Genomic DNA, 22357 nt, shown 5'->3' with positions numbered 1-22357 from the left:
AGGTAGTGTGGGTTAAATACCACTAGAATCAGAATTCAAAATTCTCTGCCACAGGGAGAAACCTACTGTAAAATACTGCACTAACACCCTCTTGGACATTCTTAAATAGTTATTTTTGAAGTAGAAAAGAAGGAGAGGGTCTGCCTCACTCTAGTGCTGTGGCAATCATTGAAAAAGTTTAGACTATTTGTCATGTGTCAATTATAGACAGAAAAAACAATCATATTATTGGAGTCTCCAAATTTTGTTTAAATAAAAGGAGGAGGAAATAAATGTTTCATGGTTGTATATACTGACAGAAGATCTGTTTCAGTTGTTCTAAGTTTAGTCTTAAGGATTTTAGAGCATTAACATTAATGAAATGAAGTAATAAGCCATATTCAGTTCTTTTTTTTCTCCCTGGCTGTGCCGCATGGCATGCAGGATCTTAGTTCCCTGACCAGGGATTGAACCCAGGCCCCAGCAGTGAAAGTGCCGAGTCCTAACCACTGAACATCCAGGGAGTTCCCAAGCCATATTCAGTTCTTTATGCCACTAAAAAGAGGTGGCTAATAAATAAAAGTTCAGAAGGCAGTAAGCAAAACAGAGTATCGCTGATTGCAGCTCTGTGTTGTCTACTGTAAAAGCAAGGTGCGTGTTACGGTAGTTAAAGGTTTGGGTTACAGAATCAGACCTGGTTCCCAGTCTCGGCCACTACATTTATGATCTATCTTGAATGAGTTACTTCATCCGTTTGAGTTTTCTCATTCATACCTCGAATTTTCATGAGAACTAAATGAGATGATATGCTTAGCACAGTGGTTGGCACTTAATAATTGATACTAAAATATCAAGTATCATTAAGATATTGTTAATGTTCTGGCCACAGAATTATTATTTTGTTAATTATTATCCAGAACTATGCCACTGTATTCTGGTTTGTCGCATTGTGGGAGCATATATCAGAAACGCCTAACTCACTTTAAAGGAATCAGGAATGGGTTAGCCACGCCGGGAAATTATCCAAGCAGCAGAACTTCTGTTTCTGTACTGCACATCAGGTTTCTTTCTTTCTGGTTTTTCTCTACAAGGCAGATTGTAGTCTTTGATTTATTTATTCTTCATGATAGCACTAAGAATTAAGTTCCCTGGTGGCTCAGATGGTAAGGAATCCACCTGCAATGCAGGAGACCCAGGTTCGATCCCTGTGTCAGGAAGATTCTCTGGAGAAGGAAATGGCAACCCACTCCAGTATTCTTGCCTGGAGAATCCCAGGGACAGAGGCGCCTGGCGGGCTATAGTCTATGGAGTCACAAAGAGTTGGAGACAACTGAGTGGATAACACACACACACAAATTAAGCTCAGAGATTAAATAATTTTTCTCAAGATATGATAGCAGGTAAGTGGATTGGAGTACATGTTGGTTGTTGGATACTTAACTCATTTATTTGTTCAGCAATTTGTTGTACATTTCTGTGTGTCAGGTATTATTCTAGTTACTGGGGATACAGGTGTGAACATGCAAACGTGGCCCTGCTCTCATGGGGCTTATGTTTATGGGTAGAAACAGAAGCAGAATAAAACACGTTCAGATAGTGGTGAGCGCTGTAAAGAAAACAGCCAGAGTGGTGGGAGGGACAGTGTCTGGGGATGGGGCAGCTGAGAAGCTGCTTCAGGCTGAAGTGTTGTTCAGTCGCTCAGTTGTGTCCAACTCTTTGTGACCCCGTGGACTGCAGCACGCCAGGCTTCCCTGACCTTCACCATCTCCCAGAATTTGCTTAAAACTCATGTCCATCGAGTCAGTGATGCCATCCAACCATCTCATCCTCTGTCGTCCCCTTTTCCTCCTGCCCTCTATCTTTCCCAGCTTCGGGGTCTTTTCTAATAAGTCAGACTGAGTGGTCCAATCTGAATTCAGAAGGTTTCTCTGAGGAGCTTCATCTGAACTGAAACCTGAATTATGAGGTTAAATAAATAAATCTGGGGGAAGAACATTCCTGAAGAGAGAGCAGTGAGTATGAAGCCCTGGAGGTAGGAGTGAGCTTGGCAGGTGTCTAGATCAGTGCCGTCCCATAGAACTTTCTTCTATTTTGTGATGTCCAATTTGATAGCCAGTAGCCACCTGTGGCCATTATGAACCTGAAATATGGCTATGAAACTGAGAAACTCATTTTTAACTAAATATAAATAGACACATGTGGCTAGTGCAAAGATCTACTCCACTCCAGGGGTAGAAAAGCAGAATAATGGTGAAGTCTGTTGCTGGATTTGCATGAGAGATGGCAGCAGCTAGGACTTGAATATTGGCATTAAAGATAGTGCAAACTGATCAGGGATATAATTCAGAAGCCAGGTCTGACAAGATTACTGGTAAATTAAGTGTTGGAGATGGTAAGGAAAAGAAAATCAAGGTTTTTCCTAGGCTTGATCATTTAGTCCAGTGCGAAAGTCTGAGAGAGGAGCAGAGTTGGACAAGTTAAGTCTAAGGTATGAAGACTCAGTCCTCATGTCTGCCATATTCTTATTTAAAAATAAGAATTCATTTAATTTTTGGTTGCACTTGGTCTTCGTGGCTCTGCATGGGCTTTCTGTGGTTGTGGTGAGTGGGGCTTACTCTTCATTGCCGTGCACGGCCTTTTCGCTGCAGTAGCTTCTCTCGTTGCTGAGCACAGGCTCTAGTTTCAAAGGCTTCAGTAGTTGTAGCATGCGGGCTCGGTAATCGTGGCACACGTTCAGTTGCCCCGTGGCGTGTGGAATCTTTCTGGACCAGGGATCAAACCCATGTCCCCTGCATCAGCGATTGGATTCTCAACCAGATTCTTCCCTTAACAAGGGAAGTCCTGCCATATTCTTATAACAGCATCAGGCATCACCTTCTTGTCCAATAAGTCACCCTACCTCCAGTTTAGTTTTGGAGAGCTATCATTCCCATTATTTTATCCCCATTTTTTAGTGAGAAAACTGTAATTGGAAATTTTAAGCAGCTTATTCAAGATCTCACAGATAGCTTAAACAAAAACCCACGTCTATCCAATACCATATTCCATGGCATTTTCCACTTAATGAAATTTCCTTGTTATATAGATATTATGCCTGATGTATCTTTTCTAATAGCAAAATAATCAACAGTTCAAGGGTTATTGAGCTTTGGTACTTTGACCAATTTAGAAAGTTTTACTTAGAAAGACTCTTCTATTACTTGTAGAAATCATATGTTTACTGTTTCTCTTTTTCCGGCTGTAGAAACCTCATAGTTCAAGATTTTAAAAAACCTTGATGTCTCTGTCTATTGACTAATATTGGCCAGTTCTTATTAAGTTATACACTGTGTTCTTAGGGGGGAAATCTGTAAGATATTATAGAAAAACCCGAATGAACTTTTTTGACCATAAAAAAGTTTTCAGTCATATCCTGATGACTAATGAACTTAAGTACCTTTTCATAATTTATAGCTACTTGCATATCATTATTTCTGAAGTGCCTGTTCAAATCTTTTGCTCGTATTTTTATTGGGCTGTCTGTCTTATTAATTTGTGGGTATTCTTTATATACTCTTGTCTTACTCTCAATCTCAGGGAGAAAGCATCAGTATTTCATCATTAAGTGTGATGTTTGCTCTGGGTTTTACATAGCTACCTCTTATCAGAGAAAGAAACTTCTGAGAGTTTTTATCATGAATGAATGGTGATTTTTATCAAATGCTTTTCACTTCATTAGTTGATATAGTAATAGGATTTTTCTCCTTCTTTATGTTACATGATGGCTTAAACTGATTGACTTTCCATTGTTAAGCCTTCTTGGCATTCTTGAAGTAAACTCAATTTGATCATAATATATTCTTCTTATGTCATTTAAAGCTTTCTGCAATGATATTCATGAGAGAGATAGGCCTGTAATTTTCCTTTCTTGTAAATGTTGTCAGGTTTTAGTATCAAGTTTATGCAGGCCTCAAAGTAAATTGAGAAATATCCCCTCTTTCTGCTCTCTGGAAGAGTTTGGGTAAGATTGGTATTATTTCTTCCTTAATGTTTGGAAAGAATTCACCTATAAATTCTAGCCAGCTGGTTCTAAAGATCCCTTTGTGGCAGGGTTCTTTGCTTCCAGATTCAATGTCTTTATTAGAAAGGACTATTAAGATGTTCTAGTTCTTGTTTCAGTTTTGGTAATTGTGCTTTTTCTAGGAAATGCCCAGTCCATCTAAATTTTCAAGTTTATTGCAGTAAAATTGTATATCTTTTTAATATTTGTAAGATCTACAGCAGTGTCCCCTTCTGTGTTCCTCATATTGGTGTTATACACATATCCCTATTTTTTTTTTTTTAACAAGCTTGCAACTGATATGTTCATTTTATTAATCTTTCCAAAGAACCAGTTTTGGGTTTTGTTTTCTTCCTGTAATATATTTTTAATTTAATTTTTGCCAGCTAGTATTTTTATTATTTTCTTTTTACTTTTTTGAGCTGTCCTTTTTCTAATTTCTTAAAAGAATATCCATTGATGTTTATTATTTCATCATTATTAAATTCTAAACCTTAGAATTTAAGTGACTTGCCCAATGTCACATAGTCAGTGACAGAGTTAAGAATATCTAAAACTGTTCTGCCAGTGCCATGTTTTTTATCCTTCACCAGGATAACTTCTTTTCTGTAGAAGAGGAAGGATAAAAGAGTTCATTAGGCAGTTCATTGAGCACTTAGCATGCTCTAGGTACTGTTCTAAATGTTTTTTATATATTATTTTTTAAACATCTAAATTGCATATAAACTGAGTAGGACATTTTTTGTAGTTCTGTTTTCAAACATCTTCTGTTTCTCTGTGTACTGTCTGCTCAGTATAAGAATTTGAAAACGTGTCTATAAAAACTATTTTCCTCCTTTTCCTGGATCCTTTTCCATTCTTCTTAACAGAGAAACTTTCCCCTCTTAGGCCTCCTTTTTTTTTTAATTAATATAAGCCTCTAAGCTCAAGATGGTGTATTAGGGAAACTTAGTAAGTATTACTTATAAGAGACCTCATTTTAATCAACATTCCCTTTCTCTTTTGTTATATCTGGTGCTCAGAGCATCTGCTTCACCAGCTAAAGAACTAAAACTGATTCAGATCCCAATTTATATGATAGAGTAGGAGGTCACAAGAATATGCTTAATAATGATGACAAGGATTTTTCAGCTTATATTTTTGTTGCATTTTTTTTATTTTCAAATCATTTCTATATATTCTTATTAGTGCCAACAATCGAGTGGACAAAAAGCATTTAGGAATTCTTGTTTTACGATTGAGGAAACTGGGGCACAAAGCAGTCATATAACTTCCCAGGCTCACACGCCAAGCCGTATCCGCCCTGTGAGTAGTGGCTGCAGTGGCTCTTGCCGGGGAGCATGTCCATGTCACCTTTGGAGCTTTAAAACAGAGCAAATGCCCGAGCTTCACTCTGAGATACCACATCTGTCTGTGGTGGAGATGAGCGTCAGCTGGGTTTTTTTGTTCATTTTTTCAAGATCCAAAGATGAATCATGCTCCTCTGATAATGGAACCACTGACCCATTGCATACCCATTGTACCTATGCCATCCTAGCAGAAATTGTGCTAGTAACAGAGCTAGAACTAGAATTTAAGACTCCTTTTACTCAATATGATCGCTTTGAGCTTTACTCTTCACTACTCTAATAAATAATTTGATTCTATTGTTGTCAGATAAGAGCAATATAATACTGGAGTTAATGGGCCCACAAACTGATCACAGCCAGGACTCTTCTTTGTCTAGACCTTCAGAAATGGGAAATAATTCAAATTTTTAGAGTTAAGTGTTCTCTATATATGCACCAAAATCTTTTAATAGCTAACAAATGAACTCATAAAACTGAAAAGCCAGAATATCTTAAAAAGTAATCACTACCTCCAACACTGAATATATGAAAAAGCATTGAATTATACAGTTTAAATGGGTGAATTTTATAGTATGTGACTTATATCTCAAGTTGCTTAAAAATACAAGAAAAGTAAAAAGTTAAAAAGACAAGAACCACAGTCACTACCATGATTCTCTGTTGTGATCCATACTTTTTATACCTTTTTATGGAGAAAAGGAATTTGCTTCTCTCCAGAGGTCCTAGGTGATATTTTATGCTTGAATTGCATATCAATGTGTACATAGTTAAGTTTTTGCTCAACATACTCTTGGAATAATATTAACCTGTAAGAAAAAAATACAAAGATCTAGGTATGACTTTAAAGTTACTAATACTTAGGATTTGTAATGTATTTTTATATCCAACTTTCCCATAGAGTTGGGGAAACAGATGGGGAAACAATGAAAACAGTGAGAGACTTTATTTTCTTGGGCTCCAAAATCACTGCAGCTGGTGACTGCAGCCATGAAGTTAAAAGATGCTTGCTCCCTGGACAAAAAGTTATGACCAATGTAGATAGCATATTAAAAAGCAGAGACATTACTTTGCCAACAAAGGTCCGTCTAGTCAAAGCTATGGTTTTTCCAGTAGTCTTGTATGTATGTGAGAGTTGGACCATAAAGAAAGCTAAGCACTAAAGAATTGATGCTTTTGAACTGTGATGTTGGAGAAGACTCTTGAGAGTCCCTTGGACTGCAAGGAGATCCAACCAGTCCATCCTAAAGGAAATCAGTCCTGAATATTCATTGAAATGACTGAAGCGCCAATACTTTGGCCACCTGATGCAAAGAACTGACTCATTGGAAAAGATGCTGATGCTGAGAAAGATTGAAGGTGGGAGGAGAAGGGGAGGACAGAGGATGAGATGGTTGGATGGCATCACTGACTCAATAGACATGAGTTTGAGCCAGCTCCGGGAGTTGGTGATGGACAGGGAAGCCTGGCGTGCTGCCGTCCATGGGGTCGCAGAGTCGGACACGACTGAGCAGCTGAGCTGAACTTCCCATAGAGTTAATATCTTCCATACTTTGCAAATGTTGCAACTTTCTGCCTCTGTTTCTAACTGCCAGTTACCACACTTATACCTACTTTTCCACATATAGCACAGATTGCCAGGGCTAGGAATACTGAAAACTTAAATCATTTGGCTCTGCAATATTAGTGTTGGATTAAAACCAAATGCAAGTGACAAAATAACACATGGTGAAAGAATGAATGGGCTGTGCTTCTCTGATGCCAGACAGAGTCAAATTAATTCTTTGAGAGGAGGTGTGAATACACATGTATAATGATACTTTGACACAACTGTGAGCAAAATATTTTGTCACATTCCCCTGTGTTGTTAGATTTGGTCTGCCATCTGCCATTCTTGCGTTGAAGGGCTTAGAGCACCCACGAGGAGCAGGGACTTGCAAGAGGCTACAGAGTTTCTACTGAAAGATAAATTAGATCCTTGGGTTTCTGTTGTTTTTTCCTGTGTATGCCCTGAGGAGTGATTTCTTTCTCTAGAGCTCATTACAGCACATCAAGCATTTCTTCTTTGGTGTTGTGTATATGACATACTTGTGAATCTCAATTTTTTAATCTGTCCTGATTCATGGAATTCCTTTTATTTTACCTAATTTTTATTGCTTATGAGTCTAAATTTATTAGGAAAAGTTAAATTCAGTATACTTAATTTAAGAATGCTGGAAAGTGTGTAATAAAAAATTATACAGATTTCTATGTAATTTAATTAAGATTTTAAAGTCTCAGCACATGAAGGTTAATGATCAGAACTATTAAATCATATGGAAACACACTGCATTTCTAAACATTGCCAGCGAGCTCTTACTACAAAGTGTATGGATGTCCTCTTTTAGTTCCTGAAAGAAGGAAGATAAAAATCATAAAAAGAGTATGAGTGATTGTTTTAAAGTGAGTGATGTGAAACTTAGATGCCCAGTAATCCAAACCAAAACAGCTCTTAACTCTGTGAGATCAAGCTTTTGTCATAAGCATATATTGTATATTCCCTCTAAAGCAATCTATATATAGTCTTTGCCCTAAATTAGGGTTGATTAACCTAGCGATCAGTGCAAAGAAATAGAGGAAAACAATAGAATAGGAAAGACTAGAGCTCTCTTCAAGAAAATTAGAGATACCAAGGGAACATTTCATGCAAAGATGGGCTCGATAAAGGACAGAATTGGTATGGACCCAACAGAAGCAGAAGATATTAAGAAGAGGTGGCAAGAATACACAGGAAAACTATACAAAAAAGATCTTCACACACACACACACAAAGATCTTCATGACCCAGATAATCATGATGGTGTGGTCACTGACCTAGAGCCAGACATCCTGGAATGTGAAGTCAAGTGGGCCTTAGGAAGCATCACTACGAACAAAGCTAGTGGAGGTGATGGAATTCCAGCTGAGCTATTTCAAATCCTGAAAGATGATGCTGTGAAAGTGCTGCACTCAATATGCCAGCAAATTTGGAAAACTCAGCAGTGGCCACAGGACTGGAAAAGGTCAGTTTTCATTCCAATCCCAAAGAAAAGCAATGCCATAGAATCCTCAAACTACCACACAATTGCACTCATCTCACACGCTGGTAAAGTAATGCTAAAAATTCTCCAAGCCAGGCTTCAGCAATACATGAACCGTGAACTTCCAGATGTTCAAGCTGGTTTTAGAAAAGGCAGAGGAACCAGAGATCAAATTGCCAACATCCGCTGGATCATCGAAAAAGCAAGAGAGTTCCAGAAAAACATCTATTTCTGCTTTATTGCCAAAGCCTTTGACTGTGTGGATTACAATAAACTGGAAAATTCTGAAATAGATGGGAATACCAGACCACCTGACCTGCCTCTTGAGAAACCTATATGCAGATCAGGAAGCAACAGCTAGAACTGGACATGGAACAACAGACTGGTTCCAAATAGGAAAAGGAGTACGTCAAGGCTGTATACTGTCACCCTGCTTATTTAACTTATATGCAGAGTACATCATGAGAAACACTAGGCTGGAGGAAGCACAAGCTGGAATCAAGATTGCCGGGAGAAATATCAATAACCTCAGATATGCAGATGACAGCACCCTTATGGCAGAAAGTGAAGAAGAACTAAAGAGCCTCTTGATGAAAGTGAAAGAGTAAAATTAAAAAATTGGCTTAAAGCTCAACATTCAGAAAACAAAGATCATGGCATCTGGTCCCATCACTTCACGTGAAATAGATGGGGAAAGAGTGGAACCAGCGTCTGACTTTATTTTTTGGGGCTCCAAAATCAGTGCAGATGGTGATTGCAGCCATGAAATTAAAAGACGCTTACTCCTTGGAAGGAAAGTTATGACCAATCTAGACAGTGTATTAAAAAGCAGAGACATTACTTTGTCAACAACGGTCCATCTAGTCAAGGCTATGGTTTTTCGGTAGTCATATATGGATGTGAGAGTTGGACTAAAGAAAGCTGAGCACAGAAGAATTGATGCTTTTGAACTGTGGTGTTGGAGAAGACTCTTGAGAGTCCCTTTTACTGCAAAGAGATCCAACCAGTCCATCCTAAGGGAAATCAATCCTGAGTGTTCTTTGGAAGACTGAAGTTGAAGCTGAAGGCCCAGTATTTTGGCCACCTGATGTGAAGAGCTGACTCATTTGAAAAGACCCTGATGTTGGGAAAGATTGAAGGCAGGAGGAAAAGGAGACAACAGAGGATGAGATGGTTAGATGGCATCACCGACTCAATGGACGTGAGTTTGGATAAACTCTGGGAGTTGGTGATGGACAGGGAGGCCTGGCGTGCTGCGGTTCATGGGGTCGCAGAGTCAGATACGACTAAGCGACTGAACTGAACTGAACTGAACCAGCAAGCTTATACTGTACACACTAGAGCCAGTACCCCTTCCTACTTCTCTCCTCAGTTGTGACAACCAAAAGTGTCTCCAGATATTGCCAAATGTTCATGGAGTGGGGGGCAAAATCACCCCTGGTTGAGAACTGCTGCTCTGAATATATTAGAGAATGGGAGTGATGATGCAGATTGATAAGACTCTGGGAGAGAGTAGGGTAGAACTCAAAGTGTTGTTTTGATTATTTTAAGGACTAAAGACCAAAGGTTTTGAATTTATTTTATTTTTTAAATTAATTTTTATTGGAGTGTAGTTGATTTACAATGTGTTAGTTTCTGATGTACAGCACAGTGAATTAGGTGCATATATACACCTGATATATATATAATATATATATATATAATATATATGTATCTCCATTCTTTTCAGATTGCTTTCCCAATAGGTCATTACAGCTTATTGAGTAGAATTCCCTGTGCTATACAGTAGGTTCTTATTAGTTATCTATTTTATAGTAGTAGTATGTATATGTCAGTCCCAATCTCCCAATTTATTCCTCTCCACCCCTTTCCCCTTTGGTAGCCGTAAGTTTGTTTTCTACATCTGTCAATCTATTTCTGTTTTGTAAATAAGCTCATTTGTATTGGATTGGCCAAAAAGCATCTTTTCACGTGTTGAGGAAAAACCTCAACAAACTTTTTGGCCAACCCAATAACACTGTTTTTTTTAATATTCCGCATATGAGTGGTAATATATGATATTTGTCTTTTCTGTCTGACTTAATTCACACAGTATGACAATCTCTAGGTCCATCTGTGTCCTTGCAAGTGGCATTTTCTTGTTCTTTTCTATGGATGAGTAATATTCCATTGTATATACATACCACATCTTCTTTATTTATTCATTCATCCATCGATGGACATGTAGGTTGCTTCCATGCCCTGGCTGTTGTAAATAATGGGGCAATGAGTATTAGGGTGCATGTAACTTTTTGAATTATGATTTTCTCCAGATATATGGCCAGGACTGGAATGGCTGGATCATATGATAGCTCCGTTTTTAGTGTTTTAAGGGACATGCATACTGTTCTCCATAGTGGCTGTACCAATTTACATTCCCACCAGCAGTGTAGAAGGGTTCCCTTTCTCCACACTCTCTGTAGCATTTATTGTTTGTAGACTTTTTTGATGATGGCTGTTCTGACTGATGTGATACCTCATTGTAGTTTTGATTTACATTTCTCTAATAATTAGTGATGTTGAGCATCTTTTCATGGGCCTCTTGGTCATCTGCATGTCTTCTTTGGAGAAATGCCTATTTAGATCTTCCACTCATTTTTTTATTGGGTTTTTTGTTTTTTGATATCGAGCTACATGAGCTGTTTGTGTATTTTGGAAATTAATCCCTTGTTGGTCACTTTGCTTGCAAATATTCTCTCCCATTCTGTGGATTGTCTTTTCGTTTTGTTCATGGATTTCTTTGCTGCACAGAAGCTTTAAGTTTAATTAGGTTCCCTTGGTTTATTTTTGTTTTTATTTTCATTATTCTAGGAAGTGGATCAAAAAATATCTTGTTTCAATTTATGTCAGAGAGTATTCTACAAATGGATTAAATGCCCCAGCCAAAAGGCATAAACTAGCTGAATGGATTGAATTTTACTTTTTAATGAAAAAGTTAAAAAGGAAAGTGTCTGGTTCAAAGATTTGCTCTTAAATAACCATCAAAAAGTGTACATGTCTTATAAGAAGATTCCTTTATCCCAAGTTATTTTGTAATCATTCCAAGGAGGCTTAACAGAAAAATCAGACTTAATCCTCTTTTCTAGAATATATTTTTAGGTTACTGAAATCACCTATTAATAAATGCATCTTTATTTCAAAAAGTCTTCCTGGAAGAAATCAGACTTAATTAACCCTTTTTCTCCTTCATAGACTACCTTGCAAGTTCCTGAAGCTAATAGATTACAAGGTTAAACAATCTTGCCAACTTTTTAATAAAATGAGCTTTTCATTTTTTTTTTTTTTATATTTTGTTGTCCACATTCACCCCCGTCCTGCCTCCCATCTCACCCTTTATAGAATATGATCATCATCATGAGTTTTTAGCTTTTCTGTCAGGGTTCTTCTAACTTTTTTGTCCATTATAGCCATTGGTCTCCTGCCAGAACACTGATAATTCATTTTTTACCTTCTGTATGTTAACCACTGGACACGGTAACACTCATATGTGTCCTGAAGCCACAGTTCTTTCACCTGGTGGCTGTGAAGGTGGTACAGTGACTCTCGCCTTCACTTCTCTTTCACTTTTGTCTCTTTCATGCAGCAGCGGCCGTTGAGTCAGCAGACCGAAGTCCTCGGCCCACCTCTGCACCTGCCATTGCTCCGAGTCAAGCCGCAGAAGGCGGTGTCCCAGGTGCGCCTGTCAAGAAAGCGCAGAAGGAAACAGTGCAGGTTGAAGTGAAACAGGAAGAGGCACTTTCTGAGGATGCTGAGCCAGAGCCCACAGAAGCATGGAAGGTATGTCATAAGCCCAGAGGTCCAGCTCACTCACTTTTGGTTCAGAGGTGTTGACTCCTTTAGCAGGAGGGTTCTCAAAGCACTGGTTTTTGTTAAATCCTAATGAAGTTATTTCTTCCTTACTCTTTCTGAAACCTGTAAAATATTTTCAAAGAATTATGTCATGAAGACTGTAAGCTCTCCCAGATGTTTTCAGGTGACACACAGCTTTACCCAACTTAAATTTTAAAAACTGAGTCTGTAAAACTCACCAGCACTGTGATCATCTGCTTTTAAAAATAATTTTTACTCATCCAGAAGGAATCTCCACATTCCTTTCTAAGAGTAAGCTCAGCTAGTAATGATTAAAATATAATTTGATCTCCTAAAATGGATATATATGTAACGTGCCCAGAGACTATCCAGATACTATATGAAGCACATATATGTGGTTGCTCAAATCTCAAGTAACTTTATAAAAAGAAGATCCATTCTGGAAGGAAAGTTATGCTACTGAATTGTTTATAGTTCTGAGTTGATTGTACCACAGTCACTGAACTTTGTTGAAAAATCGCAAGTTTCATTAGTAGATTTCCCAGGAGTAACTGTACCTGAACTAATCTTTTATATGTTGATGAGCTTTTAAAAATACATTTAAGCAGCGATGGAGTTGAGGTGTCAGTTCAGATTTATTAAAGTAAATACAAGTCTCACTGTTGACAACAGAAATTAATAGAAACAATCTTTATAAGAAAAGCTACATTTTTATATGTCTGTTAAGAAATGTAAAACTGTGTAAGACCTTAGTAAGTGCTCTCACCTTGGCAGATAGATTGATTAATTCTGTTCTTTTGGAGCCAGTTCAATATCTAGTTCATCTATAAAGCGTGGCCAGTCTGGCTCTGTTTTGATTGTATTAAAAAAGTATTCAGTGTGACATAGTTCTCACTGTCCTTTGAGACCAACTCGAGTCCAGAGGTAGGGGGAGATTGAATGAATGGTAAGTGTTTGCATTTTTGTTTCTAGCCAAATGTGCTTGACATTGGCCACAAGGTTCAGTATCAACAGTGCCTTTTTGATGCTAGACTACTTCAGTTTTTAATGTTAGGGTAGCTCACCTGGCACTTTGACTATCTTTTCATTTATATTGCTAACTGAAAATGTTGAATAACCGGAAGTGGCAAGGGAATCTTTCTGGTGGCTAAGATTCCTTTGGCTTTGTGCTAACTTCCTTGTTCTTTCACCTATCTGGCAGACAAAAGTATCTTCATGAATAGGTTCCCTCCCTTTGCTCTTGGGACCTCAGCAGAGTGGAGAGATCACTTCCTGTTATATGCTCACCATTTAGGTGCCAGTAGGGGGCCTTCTTGCTGGTTAATTCTATATAAATACATTTTCAGATACTTGTATTGAGATCAGACTGAAAGCCACTTCTGATAACCTTCTACTACCACTGACAGAGCTAACAGTGACTTGAGTTAATTTTATTTGTAGCAGTTAGAAACTAATTATGGCATTTGCCTGAAGCTGTATTTACTATATAAAGCAGCAGTAGTAATAAAGTAGCCCTGTAATTGTGGAAATCTTATTACCTAACAGTAATTTGGTGCCAGATAGAGAGAGCTTTTTGGCATCTTGAGTCATTTGACAAGACCTATTTTGCAGGTGTGGAGACAGTACCTTTCCTCGTGTGCATATTTATCTCAGTTAATATTCTCTATAGGAGCATATGCAGAACTACTTGGTCTCCATTCTTAAACTGTAGAGGCTCTCAACTTCTTGCTGTTGGATTGCTAAGGACCCAAAGCAAGAAGTCATTATTCATTTAAACAAGTAATTTAAGCTTTACCAAATAATTCAAAACTTATATTTGCTAAGCATTCACAACTCTATGAAGATATTGTCTCCATTCTATCAATAAAAAACTTGAAACTCAGAGAGGTGAAATAACTTGTGAACAGCCACACAGCAGGTGGGATTCAGAGCAGAAGTAACCCAAGTTGTGACTTACCTCCACAGTTAAAAGGGCTGCAGCCAGATGTGCTTATGATTTGACAGTGTCACAAAGTTCGCTGTCATCTTATGTTCCTTATATTCAGTCCCAGAGAAAACAGCACAATGACATAATATTCTGAGGTAAGGCTGCCAGATGTGATCAAGAAGAAGATGTCAAGGAAATTCCCTGACAGTCCAGCGGTTAAGACTGCGCTTTCACTGCTGAGGACCCAGGTTTCCATCCCTGTTTGGGGAACTAGGATCCAGCAAGCTGCTTGGAAGCCAAAAACAAAGAATATGTCAAAATCACAAATTAATGAAGTTCTGTGAAGAATGTAAAGATGCAGAGTGATTGATTTGACCCTTAATAAAAACATTTTTCTCATTTTGATATATCCAGTGCTTTAGGCATTGCTTACTATTATGCTTTCTCTTAACAGTCTTGTTTTTTAAATTTATGCTTACTCCACTTGGGGCATATACAATGACTGCTACTAAAGGTATTTCAAAGCTAAGCAGGAGGCCTTAGTTACTATCTTCCTACTACTGAGGATGAATCTTTCACACCCACCAAACACATGGGCCCCCACTCCCTGGAGAGGGGAGTACAGTGTGTTGAATGTTGCAGCTGAGCCCTGTGTGTGCTTATTTATAAATCGGCCTTGGAAGTAACTGCATGCGTCAGTAACATTTGCATTGAGTTTATTGTGATATGTTGTTGCCTAATAAACTCAAGGGTTAAACCGCTTCCTTAAGTAGATTGATCAACTAACAGAATTCTTTTGTATTTACCTGTTTGGTGTCATATGTGATTTATTTTATGTGTCCTGTAAGTGTAAAGACTTTCTTTTTGTTTCTGTCATATATGTCACACATGAGTATCTTCATTTGTAAATTTGTTTTTAACTGTCATTTAAAATACTTCTACATCATTTTTTAAAAAGGAAAACATGACTTTTTAAAGCCTAAATTATTGTTTTTAGTAAATACTTTTTAAGAAACAAGTAGAAACATGTTTTCTTCATCAATAGAATAATTACCTTAATTTTTTTTTTTTTTTTTTGATCCTTTGGCTGTCCATATTACCTCTTCAGCCTTGAGAATGTGATGGTGAATCTGTCAGTTTGTTATTGAGAACAGCGTCCTTCCCTGTAACACCCCCTGTACAATTGCATCATATCAGTTTATTTTATAACCACCTAAAGATGTGGCTGTTTTGGAAATAGTGCCATTCATAGAAACCTACTAACCTGAAATGTTTTTACCACTTTATTTCTTAAATGTAGGTGGAAAAAACCCACATCGAGGTCACAGTACCCACCCCAAACGGTGACCAAACGCAGGTTTGTGCCAGCAGGCCACTTGTTCCTTTTTCCCTCCCTCCCTAATTTTTTCTTCTCCCGTCTTCCCTGCTCCTTAAAAAAAAAAAAATTATATATATATATAAAATGAAGGTTCAAACAAACTTCAATGAGCCAATATTTTTATCATTTTTCTTTCTTTTTTTTTAATAATGGCAAAACAGAAGCTTGCAGAGAAACCTGAAGATCTGATAAGAATGAGGAAGGTTAGCCATTTTTCACTTTCACAAAATCACATTACCATCACCCCTGCTGACTTTCATATTGCATTAAAAAGACAGTGATCCATTCTTTTCATTGATTTCTCTTAAGCTGGGAGTACTTTCAAGTAGCAGATGTATACACACACACACATATATACACACAAAAGTGTGTGTGTGTGTATATATATATATATACACACACACACACATATGTATACTAAAGAAATTATAATCCTGTACTGTATATTGAAAAATGTCATTAAAATAAACTTTTTCAGTATGAAAACACCTTCTTAAATACAATGAAATAAGTGAAGGCCAAATCTGTCCTTTAAACTATATAAGAAATATTTCACAGTGGCGCCATATGCTTGGAATCAACAGTATGCCTTCAGTATTTATGCTTGGTGGACTTGAGTTTGAGTCAACTCTGGGGGTCTGTGAAGGACGGGGAAGCCTGGCGTGCTTCTGTCTATGGGATCATAAAGAGTCAGACATGACTTAGCAACTAAACAACAGCATTATGGAAACCATCATAGCAGCAACTCCCAGTATTGCTAATAATTATGGGTTTGGCTGTTCTGTGTCTCACTCTTCTTAGCCAGGGAGTGGGATGAATGTTTTTACTGAATAGAATATTGACTGACTCTGTATAAAATGTCCTTAGATCTTTCTTATGGAAGGTATTAGAGATGTATGTACTGCAGTATTACTAAATACGAAACAATGTCAAAAAGCTAAATAATGTTTTAAAGCATTTGCCTACTCCATGGAACACAGAGATTCAAGACTTCTTAAAGTCATGCGTTTTAAGATAACCCTCAAACAGCTTAGCTTCAAAAAGCAACATAAAACAGCTTTTTATGTAAGAAGCCAATGAAGCCAGGAGCACTGTCTGTTTAAATATCATCATCGCATTCTCCCATCATTCATGAACAAGGCCATCCATTTTCTGCTGGTAATTGTGTCCTCTGTATGTCCTTGTGGTTCTGTGACCATTTCATGTTGGCATATGCTTCGCTGTGGACATTTAATTTTAAATATTTTTTTGGTTTGCCAATTTGCAGTTTTTTCCCGCAAGAACAATGTTTTAATTTTTTATGCTTTTCTGTTTTTCCCTCTTTCATTTTCACAGAAAAAGAGAGAGAGACTAGATGGTGAAAACATTTATATCAGACATAGCAATTTAATGTTGGAGGTTTGTATGAACTTGAAGCTTATTTCAGTTGGTTGCCTGTAACCTGCATTCTTCGCTGATCCCCTTTCTTCTTTCTGTGCTGCATTTGGTTTTGCATGCCATTGCATGAGAGAACTTTAGGTTTAAGATGCTTTTGCATGTTGGTAAACATGAAGATATGCAACCATCTCTACTTGTGAATCTTTAGTTTCCATTTCTCATACTTATCCAAAATATATGATTGGGACTACCTCTCTGCATCCCATGGTTCCATTGTTTTACCCACTTTTAGAAAGAACTGTATCACTGTTTAAAAGTTTCTTGAATTGTCCAAGAGTATAAATTCCTATATGTCTCAAGCATCAAATTTGTATGGTTTTTTAATCTTCTGAACCTAGAGAGTGTGGAAAAGTATGATCACAATTCAAAATGGACGTGTGAAAATGACAAAAGAATAGTCAGGGAAAAGTAAAATACAGGAAGGAAAGAAGGGAGGCTGGCATTTAATGAGTAGTTCGTATGATATAAGATAGTTTAATTATAAAACAAGTCTGAAAGTGAAAGTCGCTCAGTTGTGTCCAACTCTTTGCAACCCTATGGACTGTATAGTCCATGGAATTCTCTAGGCCAGAATATTGGAGTGGATAGCCTTTCCCTTCTCCATGGCATCTTCCCAACCCAGGGATCGAACCCGGGTCTCCTGCATTGCAGGCGGATTCTTTACCAGTTGAGCCACAAGGGAAGCCCAAAACAAGTCTATGGGTATGGAATTTTTATTTTAAAGAGAAAATTGAGGTTTAGAGAAATTAAGTAATTTCTTTGTGGTTATTATAGACTAGTAAATTGGTAAAGCTCGGATTTGTGTTGGGATCCATATAATTATTAAATACACTTTTCTCCCATTCAGAAATAGCAACATACTATCTGCTATAGGAATTGTAAGGTCATTATATTCAATATTGATCAGATTTTCACCAAACTTATATTAGTATACTTTATCTAGTTTCAGACTCCACACTGGATAAGGAAATATAAAACTAACTAGAAGATTGGAGGAACTCTATGAGGAAAAATGAAGGAAATTGGAGTCATTCTGTGAAAAAACAGATCATGTTTACACATCAGAAACTCTTCTCTGATGACCTAATTATGACTCCACTCAAGACAGAACCACAAGAAACAAATATAAATTCTGACATCATGGATTTAACTCAAGTACAAAGGAAATATAACTGTGTAGGAAGATGATAATGGCACCCCACCCCAGTACTCTTGCCTGGAGACTCCCATGGATGGAGGAGCCTGGTGGGCTGCAGTCCATGGGGTCGCTAAGAGTCGGACACAACTGAGTGACTTCACTTTCACTTTTCACTTTCATGCATTGGAGAAGGAAATGGCAACCCACTCCAGTGTTCTTACCTGGAGAATCCCAGGGACGGGGGAGCCTGGTGGGCTGCCATCTATGGGGTCGCACAGAGTCGGACACGACTGAAGCGACTTAGCAGCAGCAGCAGCAGCAGGAAGATGATAAATGGCTCTTGCCTTCAGGAAGCATACAATGTAGGGACAAGTGGAAGAGAGAAACAGTGAATAAATAAACTGATAAAATGATTGTAGTTATTATAAAAGCTATGAAGAAAATAGTATGCCATGCTAATAAAAAGGATCTGCTCCAAATAAGGTGGACAGGGAAGTTGTCTCTGATGAGGTAACACTTCGCTGAGACCTGAAAGATGAACATATGTAACAGAAAGTATTATTAAAGTGAAAGTTTGAAGAAATTTTTTTAGATAGAACTTAGCCTCCAGGAATTAGTTAACCTCGTCTTATTCTTTATCAATACATATATTTTGAGTGCCTGCTAGGTATAATATACTTTGATAAAAATAAACTATGGCCAGTTTTCATTAACCATGTACTGCGTGGTGGGCACAATATCAAGTGCTTTATATATATTTACCTCATGTAACATGGAGTTTCTTAGGCTGGATCCTAAGACATTTTAAACTTGGTAGCTAGATCTCTTTGCTTTAGCACGTAACTGAAACTAGACCTGAATGGTTCCACTACTGAGATTAGGAAGAATAACAGATGTCAGTTGATCTCCTTATTCTCAAGCAGTGTAACGTCTCCCAATTCCAAACATGCCTGTTTCTTGGCTTGCCCATCTTTGATCCCTCCTCTTAACTGGAACCTGCAGTACCAATCATATATTTGTCCTTTGTTCCGTGAGGTGTGTTATGGCTTCTGAGACTCACAGAGTCCCTGTGTGTGATGTGTTTTTCCCAGCATTTCATTGACAGCCATGAGAGGGGATTTCTAAACAAGTGTGTGTGTGAAAATTAAAGCTACTAACAACCTTTTCAGAATATTTTCTATTTAATGACGTGTTTGGTTTGATTGCTGCTCAAGTTGTAGGATGATAGGCATCAAAAAGTGTCTCACCTGAAAACAGCCAAAACAGTTTGGCTAACTATCATTCTCTATATTGTAAAAGTTCCCCCCTACACTGCCCCCCCGCCACTTAAGGAAGTTCTCTCAAGTTATCTGTCATACTAGCAGATTTTTACAAGTATTCTCTCCTCCCCCTACTCCTACCCCACCCCCACTAATGCTTTGTTCTGGCACAAATAAGGTCGAGTTCATTTTTAGATCTGCCGCCGCCTCCTCCATCTCCCAAAGAGAACCTGTAGCAAGTGTCTATGACAATTTCTATTTGGAACAGGTCCCTTTGAAATCTTAATTTTCCTCCGTGCCCCCACAGGTTTCCAACAGAGCCAGCTAAAAAGGTTGGAGAAAGCTCCCTCAGAAGCTACTGATTTTATTGAAACATTTATTTTCTTAGATGCCAAGCCAAACAAAAGCTAAGCAGGCCAAGTAACAAATCACCAGCCTCTCATAAGTAAGAGGCTAATAACCCAGAGAGTTATGGTTTTATCATAGCATCTCTTGATCATTTTTGTTTTGCTCCATTCCCACCTTTAACCCTCCCAAATCTGTTTAGTTGTTCTTGGCCCGAGCAGATTTGATTTTTGTCAGAAGCTAGGTCAAGAGCCGGACATGTCTGGTGGGTCTCAGTTGTTCAGCCAACTACGGAGTCGTTGACAGAGCTTGTTTCTGCTTTTCTTTAGCTAGTAATCATGATTTTCTTGCTTTCAGCTAGAACAAAAGTGCAAACTGTGGTTTCCCCATGGTGATGCCCATTTTCATGAGCTATACTCACATGTCACCCCAGCAGGCAATGGGGGAGCTACAGGATTGCCCTTTTGGGGTTAGTTTTCTCTTGGATCTCAGATCACGTAAACCTCTTTCAGTCTTGCAAAAATAAAAAGAATAGACTACTAAATGAATTTTCTGAATGAATATCTCCTGAATCAAAATTGTGTCATATGCTTCACTGATTCTTTTTCTTCTATTGTATTCTCTTTGACATTGCTTTTGAAGAAAATTTACTTAATTGAAGCCTCTATTGCCCCAGGAGAAACTTTTTAAGCAACTTTTTGTTTAAACAATTTCCTTCCCCACCCCACCCCCCAAATGAGGCTGTTTCCCATGGAGCCAAAAAAAAAAAAAAAAAAAAGACTAATCCTCAAAATTCACAGAGCGTATTAAGAGATATATTTAGTATTGTGCTTTTCTTGGATACAGAACTGCCTTGATATATAATAAACACAGAATTTTTAGCAGTCATCAAGTGACAGGCTCCCACATGTTTTGATTTCAAGCACAGATCTTTTGAGTTTTTTTGAAGAAATATGTTGGACAAAGAACATTTGAGGTTTTGTCTTCACATTTATTTCCCAGGTTATTTCTGGCCTAGTCTGTCTTTTGAAAGTTGGTTTCTGCCTCCTGTTACATAAACTTGAATGTTATTTATTATATCATTTCTAGCTTTATTTGTCCAGTTTTGATCATTTCTCCTTGGAATATCCCCCATGAGAGTTTTCCCCTAGTTGTCCGGTAGTCACATCTGCTCGAATAGTTATTTTAAGTTGTCAGTGAGACATAATAAGGTATTTGACAAGTTCTTATTAAATTGCTCCCTATCCATTGACAGTTACTAGAAGACAGTTCCTATTTTGAATGGTACTAAGGGATGAAGTAAAGCTGTCAGAAGGTAGAAAACATAAGGCTTTTAGTGTGTGTGGATACTATTGACAAAGAAAAAAATTCCATTATACTGTATATCCTGAGTAATTACTCAGAGATAGAAACAATCTGCTCTGGAGGCTTGAGCCAGGAATTTCAACAATACATTTCTGTATCGAGAAGGGGTTATTCCTGTTTACCGAAACCCAGCAACAGCCACCAGGTATTAAGAAAGCAAAACTCTCTCCAGGTAGAGATAGAGGGATACTGTGCAGTAACAGTTCATTAAGGCAAGGCAGCCAGTGGTGGGAGTCAAATCTTTCGCCATGTCCTTCCTTTAACAGTTTCTCCTTATCTATTGCTATCTCCATCCTGCCTGAGCTGAGCCTTAATCAGTTCCTATCAAGCTGAGGCTGATTGGGCTGTAGGATTACCTGTTTGGGATGAGGAGTTGGAGATCCAGTGCTGTGACATGATGAGAAGAAGAGTTGTAACATTAAGGAGTGAGCTCTTTATAGGTTCTATAACTGCTAAGAGCTATAGAGTGATGATGCTTTACTGCTTCCAAGAAAAGCACCATGTTTAAAAAAAAAAAAAAAAACAAACAAGAAAATATACCATATTGTATATTTACAATTTGAATGCAATTTATGGATTAATAACATCTATGCTGGATGTGGAGTTATTTTCTACCAGCGCCCATAGTATTCTGTGGGCTTCCATTGGTGTGGTCTTTTCCCTGAGTATTCATTGTTTTGCATCTTTGTCCTTTCAACTATAGGATTTAGACAAAAGTCAAGAAGAGATCAAAAAACATCATGCCAGCATCAGTGAGCTGAAAAAGAACTTCATGGAATCCGTACCAGAACCACGGCCTAGTGAATGGGATAAACGCTTATCCACTCACTCTCCCTTTCGAACACTTAACATCAATGGGCAGATCCCTACAGGAGAAGGAGTGAGTACTTTGTGTGATGAATTGTGAGATTGAGTGAAATAAATGCTTTTGTATATTGATAATCTGTACCTGAAAGTTTAGAGCTGAAATTTAGCTTTGGTGTCTCATCAGTTCATTCCAGCTTTATAGCATTCGTGATCAGACACTTAACTTTTTAAGTCACGTGGACCACCCAGTCCAGTTATGGGAGCCATTTAGAGCGACCAGTTGATGATTAGGCCCTGAGATCTGTCTCTGCAGCTGCATGCTTCTGGCTAGTGTATGTTTACAAATTGACCATAAGCCAGTAGAACTTTATGTCCAAACTGTGCCTTCAAGGGCCAGAGAGTTTACTAAATTTAGTAAGATCAAAATTG

The 22357-nt window shown here is 37.9% G+C and overlaps 1 protein-coding gene across 14 annotated transcripts in view; it reads left to right on the top strand.

Annotated features, from left to right (window-relative positions):
- Nucleotides 1-22357, top strand: part of EPB41 (erythrocyte membrane protein band 4.1) — a 182134-nt gene that overhangs the window by 121263 nt on the left and 38514 nt on the right. For 9 of the 14 annotated variants that reach the window (XM_044938039.2, XM_044938036.2, XM_025278582.3 and 6 more), the window contains exons 12-16: nucleotides 12046-12239; nucleotides 15500-15556; nucleotides 15739-15780; nucleotides 16913-16975; nucleotides 21825-22001. In XM_044938039.2, coding sequence (XP_044793974.2) covers nucleotides 12046-12239; nucleotides 15500-15556; nucleotides 15739-15780; nucleotides 16913-16975; nucleotides 21825-22001 — 533 coding nt within the window. The remainder of the gene's footprint in view (nucleotides 1-12045; nucleotides 12240-15499; nucleotides 15557-15738; nucleotides 15781-16912; nucleotides 16976-21824; nucleotides 22002-22357) is intronic. The other 5 variants (XM_044938038.2, XM_044938040.2, XM_025278593.3 and 2 more) reach the window with 2 other exon arrangements.

This window comes from Bubalus bubalis, chromosome 2 (genome assembly GCF_019923935.1).
Source record: "Bubalus bubalis isolate 160015118507 breed Murrah chromosome 2, NDDB_SH_1, whole genome shotgun sequence".
Taxonomy (NCBI): domain Eukaryota; kingdom Metazoa; phylum Chordata; class Mammalia; order Artiodactyla; family Bovidae; genus Bubalus; species Bubalus bubalis.
Note: the sequence above shows the minus strand (reverse complement) of the source record. Positions and strands in the feature narration are given on the sequence as shown.